Raw genomic sequence first — 20,408 nt, 5'->3', positions numbered from 1 at the left:
TTCTCTACTGGAATTCACTGCGTGCACTCAGGAAGACTTCCAGAAATCATGTGAACATGTGAGGTTAAAACTATGAACATTGTATGTATTACATGTAATAAACAAAAGGAACCCAGGAAGAAAAGCTGCAGCTAGCTGCTGCAAGCTAACAGGGATCCAAATAAAATAAATTAAAAAGTCGTATGTGAACAAGATCCAGAAATGCATAGGTTCTGCATGCATGTGATAGCTGCATATAGCTCATGAATGGCAATCAGGCTTGAAGTGAACACCCACCAACCCAGCAAGCGCAGGTTAAAATTCAACATGGTGGAAACAACTTACAAGACAATTTGGCAGGTGATGAGTGATGCATCTTTGAAGAGAACAGCACTCGGTGTAAACAACTAGGCTGGTTAGTAACTGGTTAGCCAGTTACTTTGCTTCTTGCTGGAAAAGAGAAGATTCAGATGATCTCGTTGTTAAGCATTTCAAAAAGACTTAATTAAAACTATTTAAAGAAGTATGTCTGGCTAAAAGTGTGTTATTATCGAGTTTCACTCCTTTGTCTCATCTGTTAGGTCGGTTTGTTTCATTGGTTTGTTCAGTCTGTCTCAGTCATTCTCGTTACAAATTATTTGAGTAGAATTTGGCTACGTTGCTCTGTTCCTGGTCCTGATTATTCATGATTTTTTTAAAGTTGTTTTTGGATTTTATAAGAAAAAAACCCTTTTTGAACCTCATGTTGCCTGACCAGTCCATTCTGTGGGTGACACCAGGTGCTGAACTGGTCTCCATGCAGTCCTGAACCTTCACCAACTGAAAGCATTACGGAGCAAAAACACCCCAAAGCAGACCTGGTGTGTTGACCATCGAGACTCCTCTACGGAAAACACTCCTACGGACCTCCAGCAGCTGCTCTTCCTAGCTCCAGATGTTTGCAGACTGTTGTTAATAGGAGATGTGAAGCTGCACAAAGGGACATATGGACCTCAGCTGCTCCATGGAGATGTGATGCTCCCATTAAATTTAAGATGAACGTCTCACTTTCAACATTCGATTCATTTTCTATGTTTGGTCATAAATAAGATATCAGTTAATGAGGTTTACAAATGACTGTATTCTACATTTTACACAGCATCCCAGCAGCTTTGGACCTGTATTGAATAACCACTAACAGAATATATAAACATATAATGATGATGTTGGTCATTTGGATGGTCTTCATCGTCATCATCCTGTCGGCTCTGGAGAACATGTGAAGCAGAAGAAGTGTTTGGGTGGGAGCCAAGTGAGATGTCACCAAACGGAGCATTTGTCCACAGGGTTCATCGGGGTCCCCTTCGGACAGTGGAACACTCGGGCGAACTCGTCGAACTGGGAAACGCTGCCAATCACTCTGCAGAGTTGCAGGAGAGGAAAAACTCAAACAGTGATGAGGAGATTGAAGAAAATTTTGCATGTATGTGTGTGTGTGTGTGTTTACCTGTAGTGTTCTGGTGCATGTTTGTCTGTGAGCAGCTGCAGGTAGATGGACTGAGATCTTCTCTTCATGCACCAGTTCTGAAAAGACACCATTCCCATCACAATCATGGACAGGAAACAGCTCAGTGGACATTTTCTCAGTTTCTCCTTTTTGCTGAGTCATTCTGCTGATGTGATGAGGGTTGCCTCATTTTAGGGAGATATATTATGGTTTTAATACATTTTTCTTCCCAGCTGTAGCTCATTGTTTACACAACAAAATTAAATATTTAATCTAATATTCCCAATCTTGTAACATGATCAGAGGTAACTTTACCCTTTAAAACCAATAAATAATGAACAGAAATTTTTGTATACATATTTAAAGGAAATACAGGAACTATGGTTTAAGTCATATTCATCTGATAGTTTCCGGTTTGCCCTGCCTTTTGCCCAAAGCCTGCTGGGATAGGCTCCAGCTTTCCCGCGACCCTTTATCAGACTAAGTGGTTATGATGATGAATGAATGAATGAGTTTCCAGACAACAAGTCTTCTTTAGAAACCAGAGGAAGGCATGGAGTTCCTCAGTGTTCTGCACTTGGACCAATACGTTTCTCTTTGACAATGGTTTTTACAAGTAACGCTATTAGACAGCATGACATAAGTTCCATTCCTATGCAGATGATACTTTGCTCTACTTATCCATGAAGCATGATGAGACCAATGAATTGATCCGATCACAAGATGAAGACTCAAAATCCTCATTCTTTTACTTGCTTTTTAAAACTTTACCTCAATTTGTTCCTGCGTACACAAAGATTTTTGTTTAGTAAGCAGCTAATTAAAGAGAATATTTATAAAACTGATCGTTTGATCAAAATTCTTAGTGGTAAAGCTGATTTTGGTTGTTTTAAAAGTTTTTTCATTAAAAGCATTTTCTGATGGCCTGCTGTGCAGGTTTGGGGATGTCAGCAAATTCATTTTGGTGAATGCGTCTGAATCGCCTTAGGCTTTTTTTTTCTCACACTTACACAACGTTTCAAATTAATGTAAAAACACCCCAAATTTCAGATCACTCTCCCATGACATGATTTTTAAAAGCTGACCCAGTTGCTTGTAAAGTGTTTCTGGATTTTGCCAGGTTTATCAGGCCATGAATTTCCATGACGTCTTTTTATAGCCATATGGATCAGAGGCGGTCCAGTGCTCAGAGACACCGTACCATTGTCATGGATTCTGTACCTGTGCAAAGGCGATGAAGAGCAGCTGTTCATGGGTGTACTTCAGGCCAGGCAGAGGCCTCTCTGGACCATGTTCCCTCACCCACTTCTGATATGCCTGAGAGAAAAAAACAAGGTGTAAACATGTTTGTTGAAGCTGTTTTGTCATATGTGTTGCACCCCTAAAAGGAACCACCAGGGACATGTTCAGCAGTTTTTTTTGTTTGTTTACAAGATACTATACAAGATACAAGAATACTTTATTCATCCCCGAGGGGAAATGAAAGGTTCCAGTAGAACAAGATCAGACAAACAAACAAACAAACAAACAAACACAAGATAACAGGCCCGGCAGTCAGCCAGCTTTATCCGGCGCTGCCTTTCAACAGTGAAGAACAGAAGGATCAAGGTAAATTAGGATCAAGGTTAGAGGGCAAAAACAGGTACCACCAAACTGTGCCTCATGGGGGTGCAGTGTTTTTATTTTTTCAACATTTATTTAAAGAAATGCCCAAAGGTCAGAGTAAGCAGGAGATTTGTCAGGAGTCTTACACTTTTTTTTTTTTTTTTTAAAAACTCTTAGTATACAATGTACACAGCTGTCCTCATCTTACAGCTGGGGTAGGTAATCCTGCTCAGAGACATTTACTCTGGGTGAAGTGGTTCCTCGCCCTGATAGTAGTCTATACATTCTGTAATCATGAACAATAAGAAATATAGTTAGACCCCTCAGTTTACTGTAAATCTGTAAAAACTCTGACCAATCCAAACGTTTGGACCGAAATGAAGTTGTTCATTTCTTATTTCTCGTAAGATTCCCTCCTCCTCCTCCAGCAGCGCATACCTGATAGCCACACCCTGCATATAAATAGTGTGTTAGGATGAAAATACAAAGTAGTGAAGAAGAAAGTCGGAAGGCAAACATGGCTGAGAAAATGCAGGAAGGATTTCCCGACCCGGCTCGGTTTATTTGCCTCCTACTGCTAAACAGCCGAGAAAGAGAAAATCGTTGGTGGAAAAAGCTGTGAACTAGAAAAACCTCCATCAAGGTCTGAAAAATTCCTGGATCCAAACGGTGATCGGGATCACCACCAAAATTAAATCAGTTCTTCATTTTTACATTTCCAACAACTCCTGAATATTTAAAGTGGTCCTATGATGGTATTTGGAGTTTTCTGAGCTTTCTACAGTGTTACAGTGTTGAATCCTCATCAGACATGTGAACGGCACTGTTTTTTATCACCTAAACACATGTTTGAGTTTGCGTTTGAGTTCCAGCACTCTCTCCGTTCGGTTTCCATGGCGACGAAAAACGCGTCGTTTTAGAGAGTTTTTTCTACTTGGAAATCTTTGTGACGTCCCGGGGGATAAGGTTCGGTGATTGGTTACCTTCTACTGGTTAACAAGGGCATGTACAAATACATCAGGCGGGTGGAAAACGTGGGATAAAGTTATTTCCAACGATGGCTGGTGAGTTTACCAAAGAGAGACATCCTGCTGCATTCATTGCTGTGGGTTGCTGTTTTCCACTTTGTTTTCAGGCTCTGATTCAGGTTCCAACATGTAGGGCTGTATGCTATGTGTTGACATTGTATTTTGTTTTTGTTATTGAGTTCATATGAGCCCAATCCTTCTGTTTATGAGATGTTACAATGAGGCGAAAGCAGGTGCGGTGCGCGCTCCCGATGTAGTGCAGTGGTGGGAGGCGGGGCTTAATGCGGAAGAGTCTCAATCCACTCGTTTTGTCCGCAGGCTGATCTGACAGCCTACGGAGAGGGTCGGTCTGAAGTAAATAAAGCGATTTGTAACAATAACTCGATCAATCCCAGCCCTTCTGGGCTCAGAAATAAAAATAAATTAGCCTGAAATGCACATAATAGTTCCACTTTAATTAAAATCCATCCATAACTTTTTGGGTGATCTTGTACAAAAACAGACAAACAGATAAACAACGGTAAAAACATAACTTCCTTGGTGGACGTAAGAAAAAAGCCTTGAATCATGCAAGGAGCAAAACACAGGGGGAGGAGCCAATACAGGGCGCTACTTTCACATCTTGCTAGCTGCCCAACATTACCTACCCCAGCTTTAAAGGGGAAATTTTCAGTTTCTCTCCACTCAAAGGGCATGTCCCACTGACAATGTAAATCAAATAAAACATTTGGATCCACATAATTATTTTGTTCAATTACCAGAACATGAAACTCAAAACAACAGAATTCAGTGTGCTACACATGCGCTCCAAAAGATTATAATGATAACCAGGCAACATCCAAGATAGATGCTTTATATTTTTATTATATATATTTTATTCAGTATATTTCATGAAATGGATATAAATATTTTCATTTTGTGAACATTTAAACTTACATAGTACGACAGCTTCAGTCCTCCCATGTCGGCGATGTTTTCTCCTAATGTTAAACGGCCATTCACCTGCACACAGAAAGAAAGCACCAGAGACACAGTCACCTGAGCAAAGTTGCCCCCATAAAAACTCAACAAATCCAACTAAAGTTGTAGCAAACATTTGTGCTGGTTTGTGCTGCTAAAATGTTAATTTGAATAGTTTTATATATATTAATATAAGTTTGGTGGAGTCTTTAGTGGTCGTCCCTGTTCTATCAGACCAGGCACAAGCAGGGACATACGTGGCTTCAACATTTTTAGTTTATTGGTCTGACTGGTCATAAAATGAGATCCCATCTAACCCACCAAAATTTTCAAACACTAATCCCTTTTCTCTGCGGACCCCAGGTCTGCATAAACAATACTCAGCAGAGGGTTTCCTTTCCTGACTGCCAGCCCCTCAAACACGTTCATCAGCAGCTCATTGGTTCTGTTCTTAACTGACACCAGGCTAAACCAATCAGATCCCTGAAACCATTTCCGGTTCGGTACCGGCAGATGCAGCTACATGTCTACGTGTCGCGCCGAGGGTGATGATGATGAATGTAGATGCTGTGTGATGTGGATATGTGTGGATTGATTTGTCTTTGAAAAACAAGGTCTTGTGGACTCATTTGTTTTTATGGGCCGGAGGGGGGAAGATATTTGGTTTTAGAAAATTGTGGACATGGCCCCAGTGTTATTGTCTGGTCACCCGTCCTTCTTCAGACATGAAGGGCATGTAGAGACACATCTTATACAGTTGTGCTCATATGTATTCATCCCCTTTCATGAAAGAAAAGGCTGAATTTACAACAGTCACTCAAATAACTGGAGACTTAAAAAAGGAACAAAAAATTTGCAAAAATATAATTTAGTAATATAAGACACTGTATTTTCATTTAATTGAGTTGAAGAAAGAAAAAAAACCAAACAAACAAATTGTTCCTGGACAAATTAGAGACTTTTCTGTTGAACAGTGGAACAAAATACCTGTCAACAGGTGCAGAAGTCTGACTGAGAGGAACAGAAAACACCTGACTGGAGCGGATTGTTCAACTAAATATTACTTTATCAGTGATGTAGTATGTAATAAATGATCTTATTTGCTTTTTAAAAGATATTTCTATTGAACCAGAATTAGAAAATAATGTCATGATTTTCATAAATTTTTTTTATTTATTATTACTTGAGTCAATTTCAGCTGATTTTACAGGCAGCTGTTTTTTTCCTTCTTTAATGAAAGAGTGTGAATAAATATGAGCACAACTGCATGTGTCTTCACTACAATCAGATGATGAACCACAGGTGTAAAAAGACATTAAAAATGTTTACAAGATGAACTCAAAAACCACAAAACAAGATACTTTTTAAAAAAAAAGTTTCTAAAAAATTAAAAGAAAAATTTAATGAGATGGACGCCGACTGCTGTTCAGCAGGAGACTGCAGGATGCCATGTGTCTGATGTGTCATACTGTCACTAAAATCCAGTGTAACTAATGACTCATGCAGTGTGTGTGTGTGTGTGTGTGTGTGTGCGCGCGCACTCACCCTCTGGTTGTACACGGTGAAATTATCGTAGAGCTTGACGATACATTCCGCCTTCCTCTGAAACTTTCTGTAGGACTCCTCAGTCCACCATTGTTTGAGGTTGCCGTGGAAATCGTACTGGCCCCCTAGGGACATGAACCATTGCATCACTAAGATGAAGGGGGGAAAGGGCAGGGGGGGTTGGATGAGTGTTAGTATGGAGACAGCACAACCCTATAACTTTCCTTTGCAATCTGAAGAGCCGCCCAGCACACCGTCTGTCCTACTGCAGCTGGAAATCTGATTGGTTCCAGGGCTGATACTGGTTCCACTGACTCATGCTGGTTTATACTGGCAGAATGTGGGCAGCACTTTAGACTGGAAATCTAAGTTATAGTTTGTGGCTCATAAATAGTTTTAGTTTCCTGTTTGTTCAAAGTATTTGATGAGCGACGGCCTTTAGGAGTGCAGCTGAAATGGGGTTTGGGATAGAGTTAAGGTGGAGAGGTGGTCGTTCTTACCCCAGTCATCGTAGCCATGTGTCAGCTCGTGTCCAATGATAGCTCCTATTCCTCCGTAGTTCAGAGACCTGGCAGCAGGACGGGAAAGAAGGTCGTTTACAAAAAAGAAAACTTTACTGACATCCACAGGCGCAGACACATCGGCCAGTTTCTCCAGCTGCAGTCACAGCTGGACATCGTTGTCTGTCCTCGTTTATCAGCAGGACTTACTGTTAGGCTCCGCTGTGTTATTAGGACTGTAAATCACAGGTTTGATCATAATACAAGATCACAAGTCCAGCCACGATTTATGTTGGACTGGACTGGATTCAGGATCTAGTGACGGATGTGATATCACGCGATGATTAACTTAACGTTCACACGAACAAAAACAGCAGAGAAAAATGTTTCTCTGTGTTTTTCTGTTTGTTTTGGACAAGAATGAACAAAATAAATGTTTTTCAGCAAATTGTTTGAAATGTTAATGACAAAAAGAGTAAAATAGTTGAAATGTGAAACAGTAGTGTTATAACAAACACTTAGTTCGGGTTTTACATCCCCAAACCAGTTGGTAGAGAGGCCCAGGCTGGTTTATTTACACAGTTTCAAAAGAAATTCCTCAAAGTTACTGTAAAATTTACCTCTACCAAATAGTAGAGCAGGACATTAAAGGGTTAAACAGACTCATGTAAATTCATTATTATTATTCCTGACTTTATCCAACAACATCATCTTTAAAGTTTTGCAACTTAATGATTTTACAACTTTTTATCTGCCATAAGTCATTCTTTTGAAATGTTTCTGTTTTTTTTATTTTAAAGTTTGTTTTTCTTTTCTCAAATGTTTCCTCAGTTTTTCCACCTTTATAAGCATCTGAAAGTTGTCTGAAATATCATCACTCCCACACATCAGAGCAGAGGAAGGACAGAGTGGGATGTTTCTTGTTTTTTTTTTAACTTTATTTTTAGTGATTTTATCATGTTTGTGCTTTTTGCAAGTCCCACTGAACAAACATAAACAGGAGTAAATGAGCTGTAAACATAATGACTGAAATGGCTACACTCAAAGATAAACTGTGTGATTTGTTTTCTAAAAGTTTATTTTATTGTGTTTAATGATGGAAAACCTCCAAATGATTTAACTGTTTAAGTGACAATGTTGAGCCAGTTTGTCATGTAATGAAAAAGCAAAACATCACGCAGCCTTTTGTCTGTTTAGTAAAAATTTACACATCTTGCAACTTTTTATGTATTTTACTCATAAAGTAAAATAGTTTAACATGAGTAAAATTAGAAAAAATAGTAAAGCTTTTAATATATCATCACCCTCTTAAAATTATGGCCTAAATTCAATGTTTAAAAAGGTTTTCTAAAAACAAGATAATTGTTTTTTTTTTTGTGTGTTTTTAGAAAAACTTGAAAAAATGATTTAGGCCATAATTTTAAGAGGGTGACGATATCTGAATGCGAGGCTGAAGGGCCATGAAGGGTGAGGAACAGAGCAGCAGAGCTTCTCATGTAAATGTAAGAAAAACGTTCCGAAACGTTTAAGATCTTATCATCTACAGTGAATAACATCCTAAAAAACAGAATTATGTGGAATATCTGTGTGCATGGGATAAACTTTAAAAATACTGGTGCTCTTGGGGTCCTTTGGCAGCGCTGCAGTAATGCAGACATTATTCACAACTGGACAACACGGCATGGACTCAGGAAGACTTCTGCAGGTTTAATGCGGGTTAAAAACTCTATCATCGTGTGGACGTTATACAGTAACGCCACCGTGGGGGCAGCTTCCACATCTGAGAAGCTCCATCAATGCTGAAAAGTACATGGAGGTTTTAGAGCAACATCTGCTCCCATCCAGACAACATCTCTTTCCGGGAAGACCTTGCAGATTTCAGCAGAACTACATCCTGCATCCATCACAGCAGCATGTCTTTACAGCAGAAGGGTCCAGCTGCTGAACTGGCCTGAGGTGTAACTCAGGCTGAATGGTGGTGTTGTGGTTAACTGCTGCACCACAGCAAGAGGATCACTGGTTCAAGCCACAGCGGAGTGGTTTCTGGCTTCCTCACACCATAAAAAGACATGCATGTTGGGTGTGATGGCCAGACCAATGGTCACACATATAAAGGCGGTAAAAGCACCACATTGTCAGTTACTTAGTTTACTTTATATTTAAACTTAGTTTAAATGCTTTGGTTTCTTTTTTGTTAGCACGCACATTAAGGAGCCATTGTATTTTCAGCTGTTTGTGTTTTTGTTTAACCTTGTTTCTTTTTTTACTGCTGCTGAAGGATCTAGCCTGGGCGTTGGGGGTCAGGAGTGTGCACAGGAAGGAAGTCAGTGAACAGGAAGTTCTACGGGCCCTTGGGAAGACCTCATCTTCAGAGGGGGAGATTAAAAGTTTAGTTTAGTTTCTTTAAATGTTTGTTAATTTTCTTTCCCATTTTTGAGTAGTTTGGGTTTAACTTTTTGTTAGTAGTTTTTGTTAAGAATAATGAAGCTAACAGTTAGGTTCTGTTTCTTTGTCTAGTTTGTTAGCATGTTTAATGTGTTACCCCATATGTTTTGTAACTGGTCTGATCAGCCAGTATTTAAGTTCTCCTTTGTTTGTTGTTTGTCAGGTCAGTATGTTTTTGTGTTATGTCGATTATGTTCCCTAATCTGTTAGTTTAGTTATCTTCAGACTTTGATTTAGGTTTTGCTTAGTTGACCTCTTTTAAAGGCCTAGATCATTTATGTTGTTTGGGCAAATAAAACCCTTTTCTTTTGAAGCCACCTGTGTTCCTCTTCCTTCGCCAGCTTGGTCCCTCACATTGGGTTAAATGGGTCTCTAACTTCTCTGTGTGGTTGCATGTGTCTCTGCGATGGACTGGTGACCCTGCTTCTCACCCAGTTGCTGCTGGGCATAGAAAAAGGCTCTTTTGTGTTTATATCTGAGTTAAAAAGTTTACCTGGAAATCAGAGCATATTCTTCTATCTCATCATCCTCATTTAGAATTCAGGTCTTCATCGCAGGATACAAGCTGCGCCTCCGACCTGGTTTTGGATCCATGTGGTTCAGATTGGTATTGAATAAAAATCTGTGCAACGCCACATTTTTCCTTGTTCATATTGATTAGAAAAATTCCAACATCAGCGGTACGAATCTAACGGAGACCTCACAGCTGCATACTGAGCATAAATGTTCTGATCCTGACACTCAGGGCGTCTCATCCAAAAGCCCAGAAGTCTCCAGTGTCCTCCCACTTCCCAAAGCTTCCCTGTAGCTGCAGGCAGTTTTTCCTTCCCTTGACCCCGTGGTCAGAAACGGACACATGGAGACCTGGAGAACCATGAGAGGTGGGCAGACTTGAGGCTATTCACAAGGCTACATCTGAAAATGACTTTCTGACAGCTTGTCGATGCGCCGCCTCACACTGGGCCTGCTCTCCTACGAAACGAGCCGGCTGTTTGAAGCCTCATTATACGCCACGAGTCGAGGTGTGTGTGTGTGTGGGAGAGAGAGAGAGAAACAGTGCGACTTCATGAGAGGCTGGTTGCTGCTGCAGTAATAAGTTAACAGGGGGCAGGTATGTGCACACACATGCACACTCTCCCACAATCATTAATTAAAATTGATTAGCATTCATAGCAGTGAGAAGTAGAGGTAGTGATGATAACCTTTAATGACGACACAGAAGTGTTAGCTGCTGCTGAATACACAAACTGCTGGGTCTAATTATCTCATGCTTGTCTGTGTGTGGTTCAGGGAGGTTGCTGCAGGAAGGCAGGCCGCGCTGTATTTGTGAGGATGAATGATGCTCAGTGCAGCAGCAGGTTAACAAAGGCTGTGTTGAATGGATGAAACGGTTCAGCTCCTTCTTCCTCAACACTGTAAAAACTTTATCGACTGACTTGTGTCCTTCCAGGCAGTTTTTTGCTTCAACTTCTGAAACTTATGTTTGGCTTTTCATAAGACAAAATGTTTGTATAGGAAAAAATCTGCATGGAGAATAGAGCATTAAAAAGAGATTTAAATGTTTTGTTTTTCTTGACTTTTGTTAAATGTACTTTTTCTGATCAACAGTGATGAACTCTTCTGATGCATGACTGAAAACTGCAAGGTTGGAAATCAACTCTGATGTTCACTGAATCCCGTGTACATCTTTATACAAAGCTGAGACAGTGTTGCCTTAGTGGCACTAAGACTGAATACAAATGTGTCTTTGATGAAAATAAAGCAGTCAGTGTTTATTTGTTGTAACAATGACAATAAATCTTATACAATTGGAAAGTCTGTTTATTTCCCTTTCAAATGGAGCGACATTTGTGAAGAAAATGCATCTGTGGGATGAGCAGCAGGGGTGAGAATGTGGCTTGTGCCCATGAAAAACTTACAAGATCTTCTCTGCCAAAGCCAGAGGGCAGATTCTGCTATGAGCTGCTATGTGGGCCTCACCTTCAGGCCCATGTGCACATAAGAAGGAACATTATGTTCTGCAATGAGTCCAGATTCTGCTAGTTTGTTCATAGGGACAACATACAGAGGCAACATGGAGAACATTAAGCTGACGACTGCGGTGACTGAGTAACATCTTCTGCAGAGGTATGGTGATATAATGCAGAAATTCTGCAACTAGAGGTGAGTCCATATCTCCACAATCTGGGAACAAACTTCATCCTCCAATTGCAACACAGATCCCCACAGAGCGGGGTTTATCAGAGAGAGCAAGGCCAGTTTATTTGTGCAGCACATTTAATGCACAAGACAAGTCAAAGTGCTTCATATTAAACATTAAAAAAAGCTTTACAGAATATAAAGAGAAAAAATCATATTAAAGAAATGCAAAAATCACAATAAAATGACTTAAAATATTTATTTAGATTAAATTAAAATGATTAAAATTCCGATAAGTTATTGGTCAGTGTGCAGTTTTCAGGTGCATGAGAACTAAAATGTTTTTAACCTGGATTTAAAAGTTTCTACATTTAAAAATTTAATCTCCCTGGAAGTTTTTTCCACTTGTTTGCAGGATAAGAGCTTCTCCACATTTAGTCTGGATTCTGGTTTAGACTATATGGTCTGGACTCTGGTCTGGACTCTGGGTTGGACTATATGGTCTGGACTCTGGTCTGGACTCTGGATTGGACTATATGGACAAGACTATATGGTCTGGACTATATGGTCTGGACTGTATGGTCTGGACTATATGGTCTGGACTCTGGTCTGGACTATATGGCCTGGACAATATGGACTAGACTATATGGTCTGGACTATATGGTCTGGACTCTGGGTTGGACTATATGGGCAAGACTATATGGTCTGGACTGTATGGTCTGGACTATATGGTCTGGACTATATGGACTAGACTATATGGTCTGGACTATATGGTCTGGACTGTATGGTCTGGACTATATGGTCTGGACTATATTGTCTGGACTCTGGGTTGGACTATATGGGCAAGACTATATGGTCTGGACTGTATGGTCTGGACTATATGGTCTGGACTATATGGTCTGGACTCTGGTCTGGACTATATGGTCTGGACTCTGGGTTGGACTATATGGGCAAGACTATATGGTCTGGACTGTATGGTCTGGACTATATGGTCTGGAATCTGGTCTGGACTCTGGGTTGGACTATATGGGCAAGACTATATGGTCTGGACTATATATTCTGGACTGTATGGTCTGGACTATATGGTCTGGACTATATGGTCTGGACTCTGGTTTGGACTATATGGTCTGGACTCTGGGTTGGACTATATGGGCAAGACTATATGGTCTGGACTGTATGGTCTGGACTATATGGTCTGGACTCTGGTCTGGACTCTGGGTTCAACTATATGGGCAAGACTATATGGTCTGGACTATATGGTCTGGACTCTGGGTTGGACTATATGGGCAAGACTATATGGTCTGGACTGTATGGTCTGGACTATATGGTCTGGACTATATGGACTAGACTATATGGTCTGGACTATATGGTCTGGACTGTATGGTCTGAACTATATGGTCTGGACTATATGGTCTGGACTCTGGTCTGGACCATATGGTCTGGACTCTGGGTTGGACTATATGGGCAAGACTATATGGTCTGGACCATATGGACTAGTCTATATGGTCTGGACTACATGGTCTGGACTCTGGTCTGGACTATATTGTCTGGACTCTGGGTTGGACTATATGGGCAAGACTATATGGTCTGGACTGTATGGTCTGGACTATATGGTCTGGACTATATGGTCTGGACTCTGGTCTGGACTATATGGTCTGGACTCTGGGTTGGACTATATGGGCAAGACTATATGGTCTGGACTGTATGGTCTGGACTATATGGACTAGACTATATGGTCTGGACTATATGGTCTGGACTGTATGGTCTGGACTATATGGTCTGGACTCTGGTCTGGACTATATGGTCTGGACTATATGGACTAGACAATATGGTCTGGACTATATGGTGTGGACTCTGGTCTGGACTCTGGGTTGGACTATATGGGCAAGACTATATGGTCTGGACTCTGGTCTGGACTATATGGTCTGGACTATATGGACTAGACTATATGGTCTGGACTGTATGGTCTGGACTATATGGTCTGGACTATATGGGCAAGACTATATGGTCTGGACTATATATTCTGGACTGTATGGTCTGGACTATATGGTCTGGACTATATGGTCTGGACTCTGGTTTGGACTATATGGTCTGGACTCTGGGTTGGACTATATGGGCAAGACTATATGGTCTGGACTGTATGGTCTGGACTATATGGTCTGGACTATATGGTCTGGACTCTGGTCTGGACTCTGGGTTCAACTATATGGTCTGGACTATATGGTCTGGACTATATGGTCTGGACTCTGGTTTGGACTATATGGTCTGGACTCTGGGTTGGACTATATGGGCAAGACTATATGGTCTGGACTGTATGGTCTGGACTATATGGTCTGGACTATATGGTCTGGACTCTGGTCTGGACTCTGGGTTCAACTATATGGGCAAGACTATATGGTCTGGACTATATGGTCTGGACTATATGGACTAGACTATATGGTCAGGACTATATGGTCTGGACTGTATGGTCTGGACTATATGGTCTGGACTATATGGTCTGGACTCTGGTCTGGACTATATGGTCTGGACTATATGGACTATATGGTCTGGACTATATGGACTAGACAATATGGTCTGGACTATATGGTGTGGACTCTGGTCTGGACTCTGGGTTGGACTATATGGGCAAGACTATATGGTGTGGACTGTATGGTCTGGACTATATGGTCTGGACTGTATGGTCTGGACTATATGGTCTGGACTATATGGTCTGGACTCTGGTCTGGACTATTTGGACTAGACTATATGGTCTGGACTGTATGGTCTGGACTCTGCTCTGGACTATATGGTCTGGACTATATGGACTAGACTATATGGTCTGGACTGTATGGTCTGAACTCTGCTCTGGACTATATGGTCTGGACTATACGGACTAGAGTATAGTATAAGTAAAAGTATAAGTCTGGACTCTGGTCCGAACTTTGGGTTGGACTATGTGGTGGGGACTCTAGTCTGGACAATATGGTCTGGACTATATGGTGTGGACTCTGGTCTGGACTCTGGGTTGGACTATATGGGCAAGACTATATGGTGTGGACTGTATGGTCCAGACTATATGGTCTGGACTATATGGTCTGGACTCTGGTCTGGACTATTTGGACTAGACTATATGGTCTGGACTGTATGGTCTGGACTCTGCTCTGGACTATATGGTCTGGACTATATGGACTAGACTATATGGTCTGGACTGTATGGTCTGAACTCTGCTCTGGACTATATGGTCTGGACTATACGGACTAGAGTATAGTATAAGTAAAAGTATAAGTCTGGACTCTGGTCCGAACTTTGGGTTGGACTATGTGGTGGGGACTCTAGTCTGGACAATATGGTCTGGACTATATGGACTACACTAAATGGTCTGGACTCCGGTCTGGACTCTGGGTTGGACGATATGGTTGGGATTCTATTCTATTCTACAGTCATTTAGCAGCCGCTTTTATCCAAAGCAACTTACATATGAGTGAGAACAACACAAGCACAAAATCAAACAGTAGAGGACATCATAGGAAGATGCTAGTGAACTGTCCAGTTGGATGCAGATCCTTGCATGAAGTGCTACAGGCTTTTTTCTTTCCTTTTTCTTTTTTTTTTTTGTTTACTCCCTTCCCACCATATAATATCACCTATGTTATAATACAAAGAATTAATATCATAAAGTTTGTGGCAAAGAACTGGGCTAAGTTCTCCAACGTTCCAACAAATACAGCTGTACTAAGTGTTGAAGTTCTCCTTGAAAAGCTGAGTCTTCAGCTTGCACTTAAAAGTAGACAAGGACTCTGCAGAGCGGACAGAGTTTGGGAGATCATTCCACCATCATGGCACAACAGAGGAAAAGAGTATGGCTGGTGATTTAGTCCCACGTTGTGGTGGTAACACGAGGGTAACACGAGGGACTCTGTCAAGATTAACTACCCCAGCTTTAAATAAATAGATGACTGGATTGCCTATATGTACTGTTTCTTCAGACTTTAATCATTCAATCCGATCAGCAAAGCAAACAGGAGTTTATAGCGGAATCCGCTGATTGGCAGCAGGAAAGATGCTCAATGCACATGTTCAGATCTGCTGCTCATCCCACAGGCGTTTTAGCCCACTTTTGGGGCTGCAGAAGCACCCCTAGTCTGAAGCAAATCACCACTAAAATCTGATTTGTTTTTTTCTTTTAGTGTATATGCTTTTTTTAAATGAAAAAACAAACAAACAAACTAGAAACGTATAGAAACACTGCCTGGTTTAAAACTAATTCTGTAACAATTGCATGTGTTTATAAAAGACAATGTGCTTATAATTGCAAGCTAACTGGATGCCCATTAACATTATAAATCCTGCCGCTGTGTGTGCATGTGTGTACAGCCTCATCATGTATAAGGTAAGAGTAGCTATATCAAGACTTCATTTATTAGTATCCTTCAATATATGTATACACACACACACATATATATATATATATATATATATATATATATATATATATATATATATATATATATATATATATATATATATGAAATATGAAACAACCTAGTGATGATTAATTTTCAGAATCCATGCAGTTTTATAGTACTATCAGCATTTACAGGGTCAGTACTGATGTATTTACTCTGCAGTGTTTTCCCCATATTCATGAAAATTTAGATGATTTCCAATTCAATTCAATTAAACTTTATTTGTCACTCCACAACATTGTTATCTCAGGAGACTTTACAGACACATCAGTTCCAACCAATCCATAATAAATGCCCCAGTTAAGGAAAACAAACGGTTTGCATCAAATCTTGACTTTGATCCAACCCCCATCCTGAGCATGCACAAAGTGATCTACAGCTGCATTGTTAGCGTCAGTTGTCTCATACTTGTGCAAAGAAAGACGGTGGGGATACACAGACCAGCCACAAGATAAAACCACTGACTGGTGATATGAGTAATAATAATTAACAACAATCAAAAAGCCAGCAAGCTGCATCATGATGGATGTCAGCCATACTTAGGTCATATAAGCAGAGTATGTTATTAATTATTAGTATTAAAAGTCAGCACTGATGAAAAAGATTCGGTATGGTGCTTCATACATTTAGATTTTAGGTAATGCTGGAAGACCCAGTACCTTCTACTCTGATATAAATGCTGACTGATGGGCCTGTGCACCCAGAGAACAATGGAAATGTGGAGAAAATGTCAGATTTTCTCACAAATTCTTAAATACAAATGACTTCATTCATGTTCAGCTCCTATTATACAGCTAAATCAACATGATAATTAGTTTTTTCCAGTGTTACCTTGTAATTTATAACTCTTTTAATAAAGGGATCTTTTTTGAGAGTAACAGCAGAAGTAGAGACAGACATGGAGGCAATTACTCATGTCCTTAAATTCAGGAAGGACCTCTCAATGACACCTGCTCCATTAGTCAGACCTTGTTCAGTAATTGAGCTCTTGGTGTGTATTTAAATGGGTTTAATCAGGTGTGTAGCGAAAGATTTACAGACAAAAACAGCCTTTAATGATCTCTGTTGTTGGGGTTACAGTGTTGCTGTTGTCTGTCTGTGGAAAGGAAGTGGGAGTGGAAGAGGGGAGGGTAGTACTTACTGTGGAAACTCTGGATTGTAGAGAGTGGGCTGGAGGATGCCGGCAGGAAACACTGGAAGATGGATAAAAATAAAACATGAGTAAAGTGGAACCATCCATCCATCCATCCATCAAGTCATTTGTTTCTCTGTTAAACTTCAGAAACTTATAAAAACTGTTGCTGATGTTAAACTTTGAAGACGATGCAGCTTTAATCATCAGATCATGACTGAAGATGAGTTTTCAGGATGTCAGATTTCATCTCTGGTCACAGCTTCTAAGACTCTGAAAGACATTTTCACTTTGATTTAGTTTTTTTTTTTTTTTTTAGTTCTGTGCTTCAGAGCATTCATTCTCTGACAGCTTGTATTATAAGATATTGGATGCTGCATTAAATAGCCAACTAGCCTTTAATTAGTTAGTTCACTTCAGCATTCAAAGAACTGTGAGGGAGATAAAGCCCTATATACACACTGCAAAATGTAAACAACTCTTTTCCTTCTGCCTTGAATCCCATTACATGTTGTCTATTGACATATTTATGACAGTTTTGATTTCGTATTGTTGCCTTTACTTCCTTTATGGAGACTAACATGGTCACAAATAAACAGAGGTTAAAGGTCATCTGGATCAGTGGGGAACTAGACTTGTATACAAAGTGGTGTCATATACTAAGAAAGGACACATGCTGTAGTCACATGAGAAACAAAACATCCCTACCAAGTGGAAAGTTTAAACGAGGTCCATTGAAAGCTCAGTTGTTTATTTTGGGGCAAAGTTAAAATGAAGTAGGGGGAACAGTGGTTTCTCTGCCTATAGTTCTGGTTTACTGACTGGTGGTGGCATTAAGTTGATCCATGTGTCTGATCACAATGATTTGGAGCGCTGTTTAGGCAGAGTCTCTGCCTCTGCCTAAACAGTGTCTACAAAAGTCAGAAATACTTTCTTTTATCATCATTCTTTTACAAAATCAGGCTGGTTACATGATATATTTCCTCCACATTTTTTTTTGCTTCAGCTAAAATCAACTAGCAGCCTTGCTAGCTTCCTGTTGGATCCTGTTGGATCATGTAGCGTTAGCTTACTCAGGTATCATGGACACTGGTTTACTCTTTGAGTTTCTTCACATAGTTTAGTTTTTCCTTTAATGGGGAAATCTTTACTGAGTTGAAGTCACTGAAAACTAAAAATGACATGATTTCATCATATTGCCTTAAAACTAATCAAGTGCTTCTATGAGGCTAGATTAGCGCTGATTCGAAGCTTCATGCTAACATCAGGTTAATAGCCATACAGTTGTGCTCATATGTATTTATAACCTGTCATTAAAGAAAAGACTGAATTTACAACAGTCAATCAAATAACTGGAGACTTAAAAAAAGGAACAATAACTAAAAATTTGCAAAAATATAATTTAGTAATATAAGACACTTTTTTTCATTTAATTGAGTTGAAGAAAGAAAAAACACAAACAAACAAATTGGTCCTGGACAAATTAGAGCACTTTTCTGTTGAACAGTGGGACAAAATACCTGTCAACAGGTGCAGAAGTCTGAGAGGACAGAGGAACAGAAAACACCTGACTGGAGCGGAAACATTAAAGGATTGTTCTACTAAATATTAGTTTATGAGTGATGTAATATGTAATAAATTATCTTATTTGTTTGGTTTTTTTTAAAAAAAATCTATTTAACCAGAATTAGAAAATAATGTCATGATTTTCATTGAATTTTTATTTATTTTTACTTTAGTCAATTTCAGCTTATTTTACAGGCAGCTGTTATTTTCCTTCCTTAATGAAAGGGTACGAATAAATATGAGCAATATTAGTAGTTGCCCTTGGACAAACAGAAAAGTTATTTTAGAAATGTGCAGCTAAATAAGGAACTAATTTGGAAACTTTGAAATTTACTTCAAACTGGTGTAGTGGTGAAAATTTGTCATATCATGACATGGAAATATGTTTTTCTCCTCCCCCAGTAACCTGTCAATCACGTGAGGTGGCCAGTGCCACATTGCTACCCATCTACCTTCACCCCTGATAGAAGATCAATCTCTCAACGCTGTGGAATTATCCAAATTATCCAAGAAGATACACTAGAGAGACAGGACCATATGTCCTGGTTTGTAGAATCAATGTTTCCAAATTCACAGTATGTCAGGATGCAGACCAACAAACTTCCAAAAGATTTTTTAAAAACCTCATGGGCTGCTGGTCATATAAAGCTTTTTGACCAATAAAACAAAACTGAACCTTAGTGAAAATGATAAAAAGCCCGTTTGAGCTTCAGCTTAGTAGTCAGACTCGCAGGTTCTTGTTTCGACGGCTTCAGGCTGTCAGTTCGACCGGTAAACTGGCATTTATTGATCATTTCACTGCTGACATGAGCAACAGGTGTGGAGGAGCAATTCGAGTTAAATGCATCAAAACCCACTGGATGACATCAAATTATCCCCCTAAATATGTAGTCATAGCAACCACAGAGCTCAGGGGGTGTGGAGGTAGATAATATACTTTAGTGACCATGTCAGGTGCAAACTACAGAGGGACATCTGTGGTCACACATTAGTGTTGCTATGAGCAAAAAGTGATTTGATTCCCTGGCAAGTCCAGGAGAGCTAACGACACCATCAGCCTCCTTTGTGCTAATTACAGCATGGTATTTAACTCAACATGTTAAGTCATGAGAGAAAAATCTGCACCATATACGATCTGTAAGTTAGAGAACAACTTTTAATTAAACCGCAGCGAAACAGAAAATGAATCCAACAGAAAGAGAGACGGCTGAGAAGCGAGGAGATGAATTAACTGGGTGGACTAAAAATGTTAAGTTTAGAGAAATGATGCAATGCACCCTGATGACTGTGCTTGTCCGACTCCTCCTGTTCACCAGCATCAGCTTGAGGGCAAACCATTGATTTTAGTTCTGGGTGAGATTCAATCCAGAAGCCAGACGTAGGCGATGAGGATGAGGAGGGAGGAGAGGGGGCGACATCGCAAGGCTGGATTTATTAAAACTCAGGAAGGTGTTACTGTTTGTTTTCCTCCAGGGGGGTGTTGAGGATGTGAGGTGAAGATGGAAGTGGAAAGTGAGCAGTTAGAGGGAATATGATATGAGGAGTTGGACGCTTTTTTTCCCGTGGCTGTCCTGAAAA

The 20,408-nt window shown here is 40.1% G+C and overlaps 1 protein-coding gene across 1 annotated transcript in view; it reads right to left on the bottom strand.

Moving 5' to 3' along the window:
• Window positions 1–1,278: 1,278 nt before the first annotated feature.
• Window positions 1,279–20,408, bottom strand: part of ecel1 (endothelin converting enzyme-like 1) — a gene marked incomplete at both ends in the record, with an annotated part of 55,229 nt that continues 36,099 nt past the window's right edge. The window contains 7 exons of the mRNA XM_079246478.1: window positions 1,279–1,378; window positions 1,466–1,542; window positions 2,687–2,782; window positions 5,035–5,100; window positions 6,604–6,728; window positions 7,104–7,171; window positions 17,274–17,325. Of these exons, the coding sequence (XP_079102604.1) occupies window positions 1,279–1,378; window positions 1,466–1,542; window positions 2,687–2,782; window positions 5,035–5,100; window positions 6,604–6,728; window positions 7,104–7,171; window positions 17,274–17,325 (584 nt within the window). The remainder of the gene's footprint in view (window positions 1,379–1,465; window positions 1,543–2,686; window positions 2,783–5,034; window positions 5,101–6,603; window positions 6,729–7,103; window positions 7,172–17,273; window positions 17,326–20,408) is intronic.

This window comes from Telmatherina bonti, assembly GCF_933228915.1.
Source record: "Telmatherina bonti genome assembly, chromosome: 9".
Lineage (NCBI taxonomy): Eukaryota > Metazoa > Chordata > Actinopteri > Atheriniformes > Telmatherinidae > Telmatherina > Telmatherina bonti.
The sequence above is the reverse complement of the archived record's forward strand: the minus strand, read 5'-3'. Positions and strand labels throughout refer to the sequence as shown.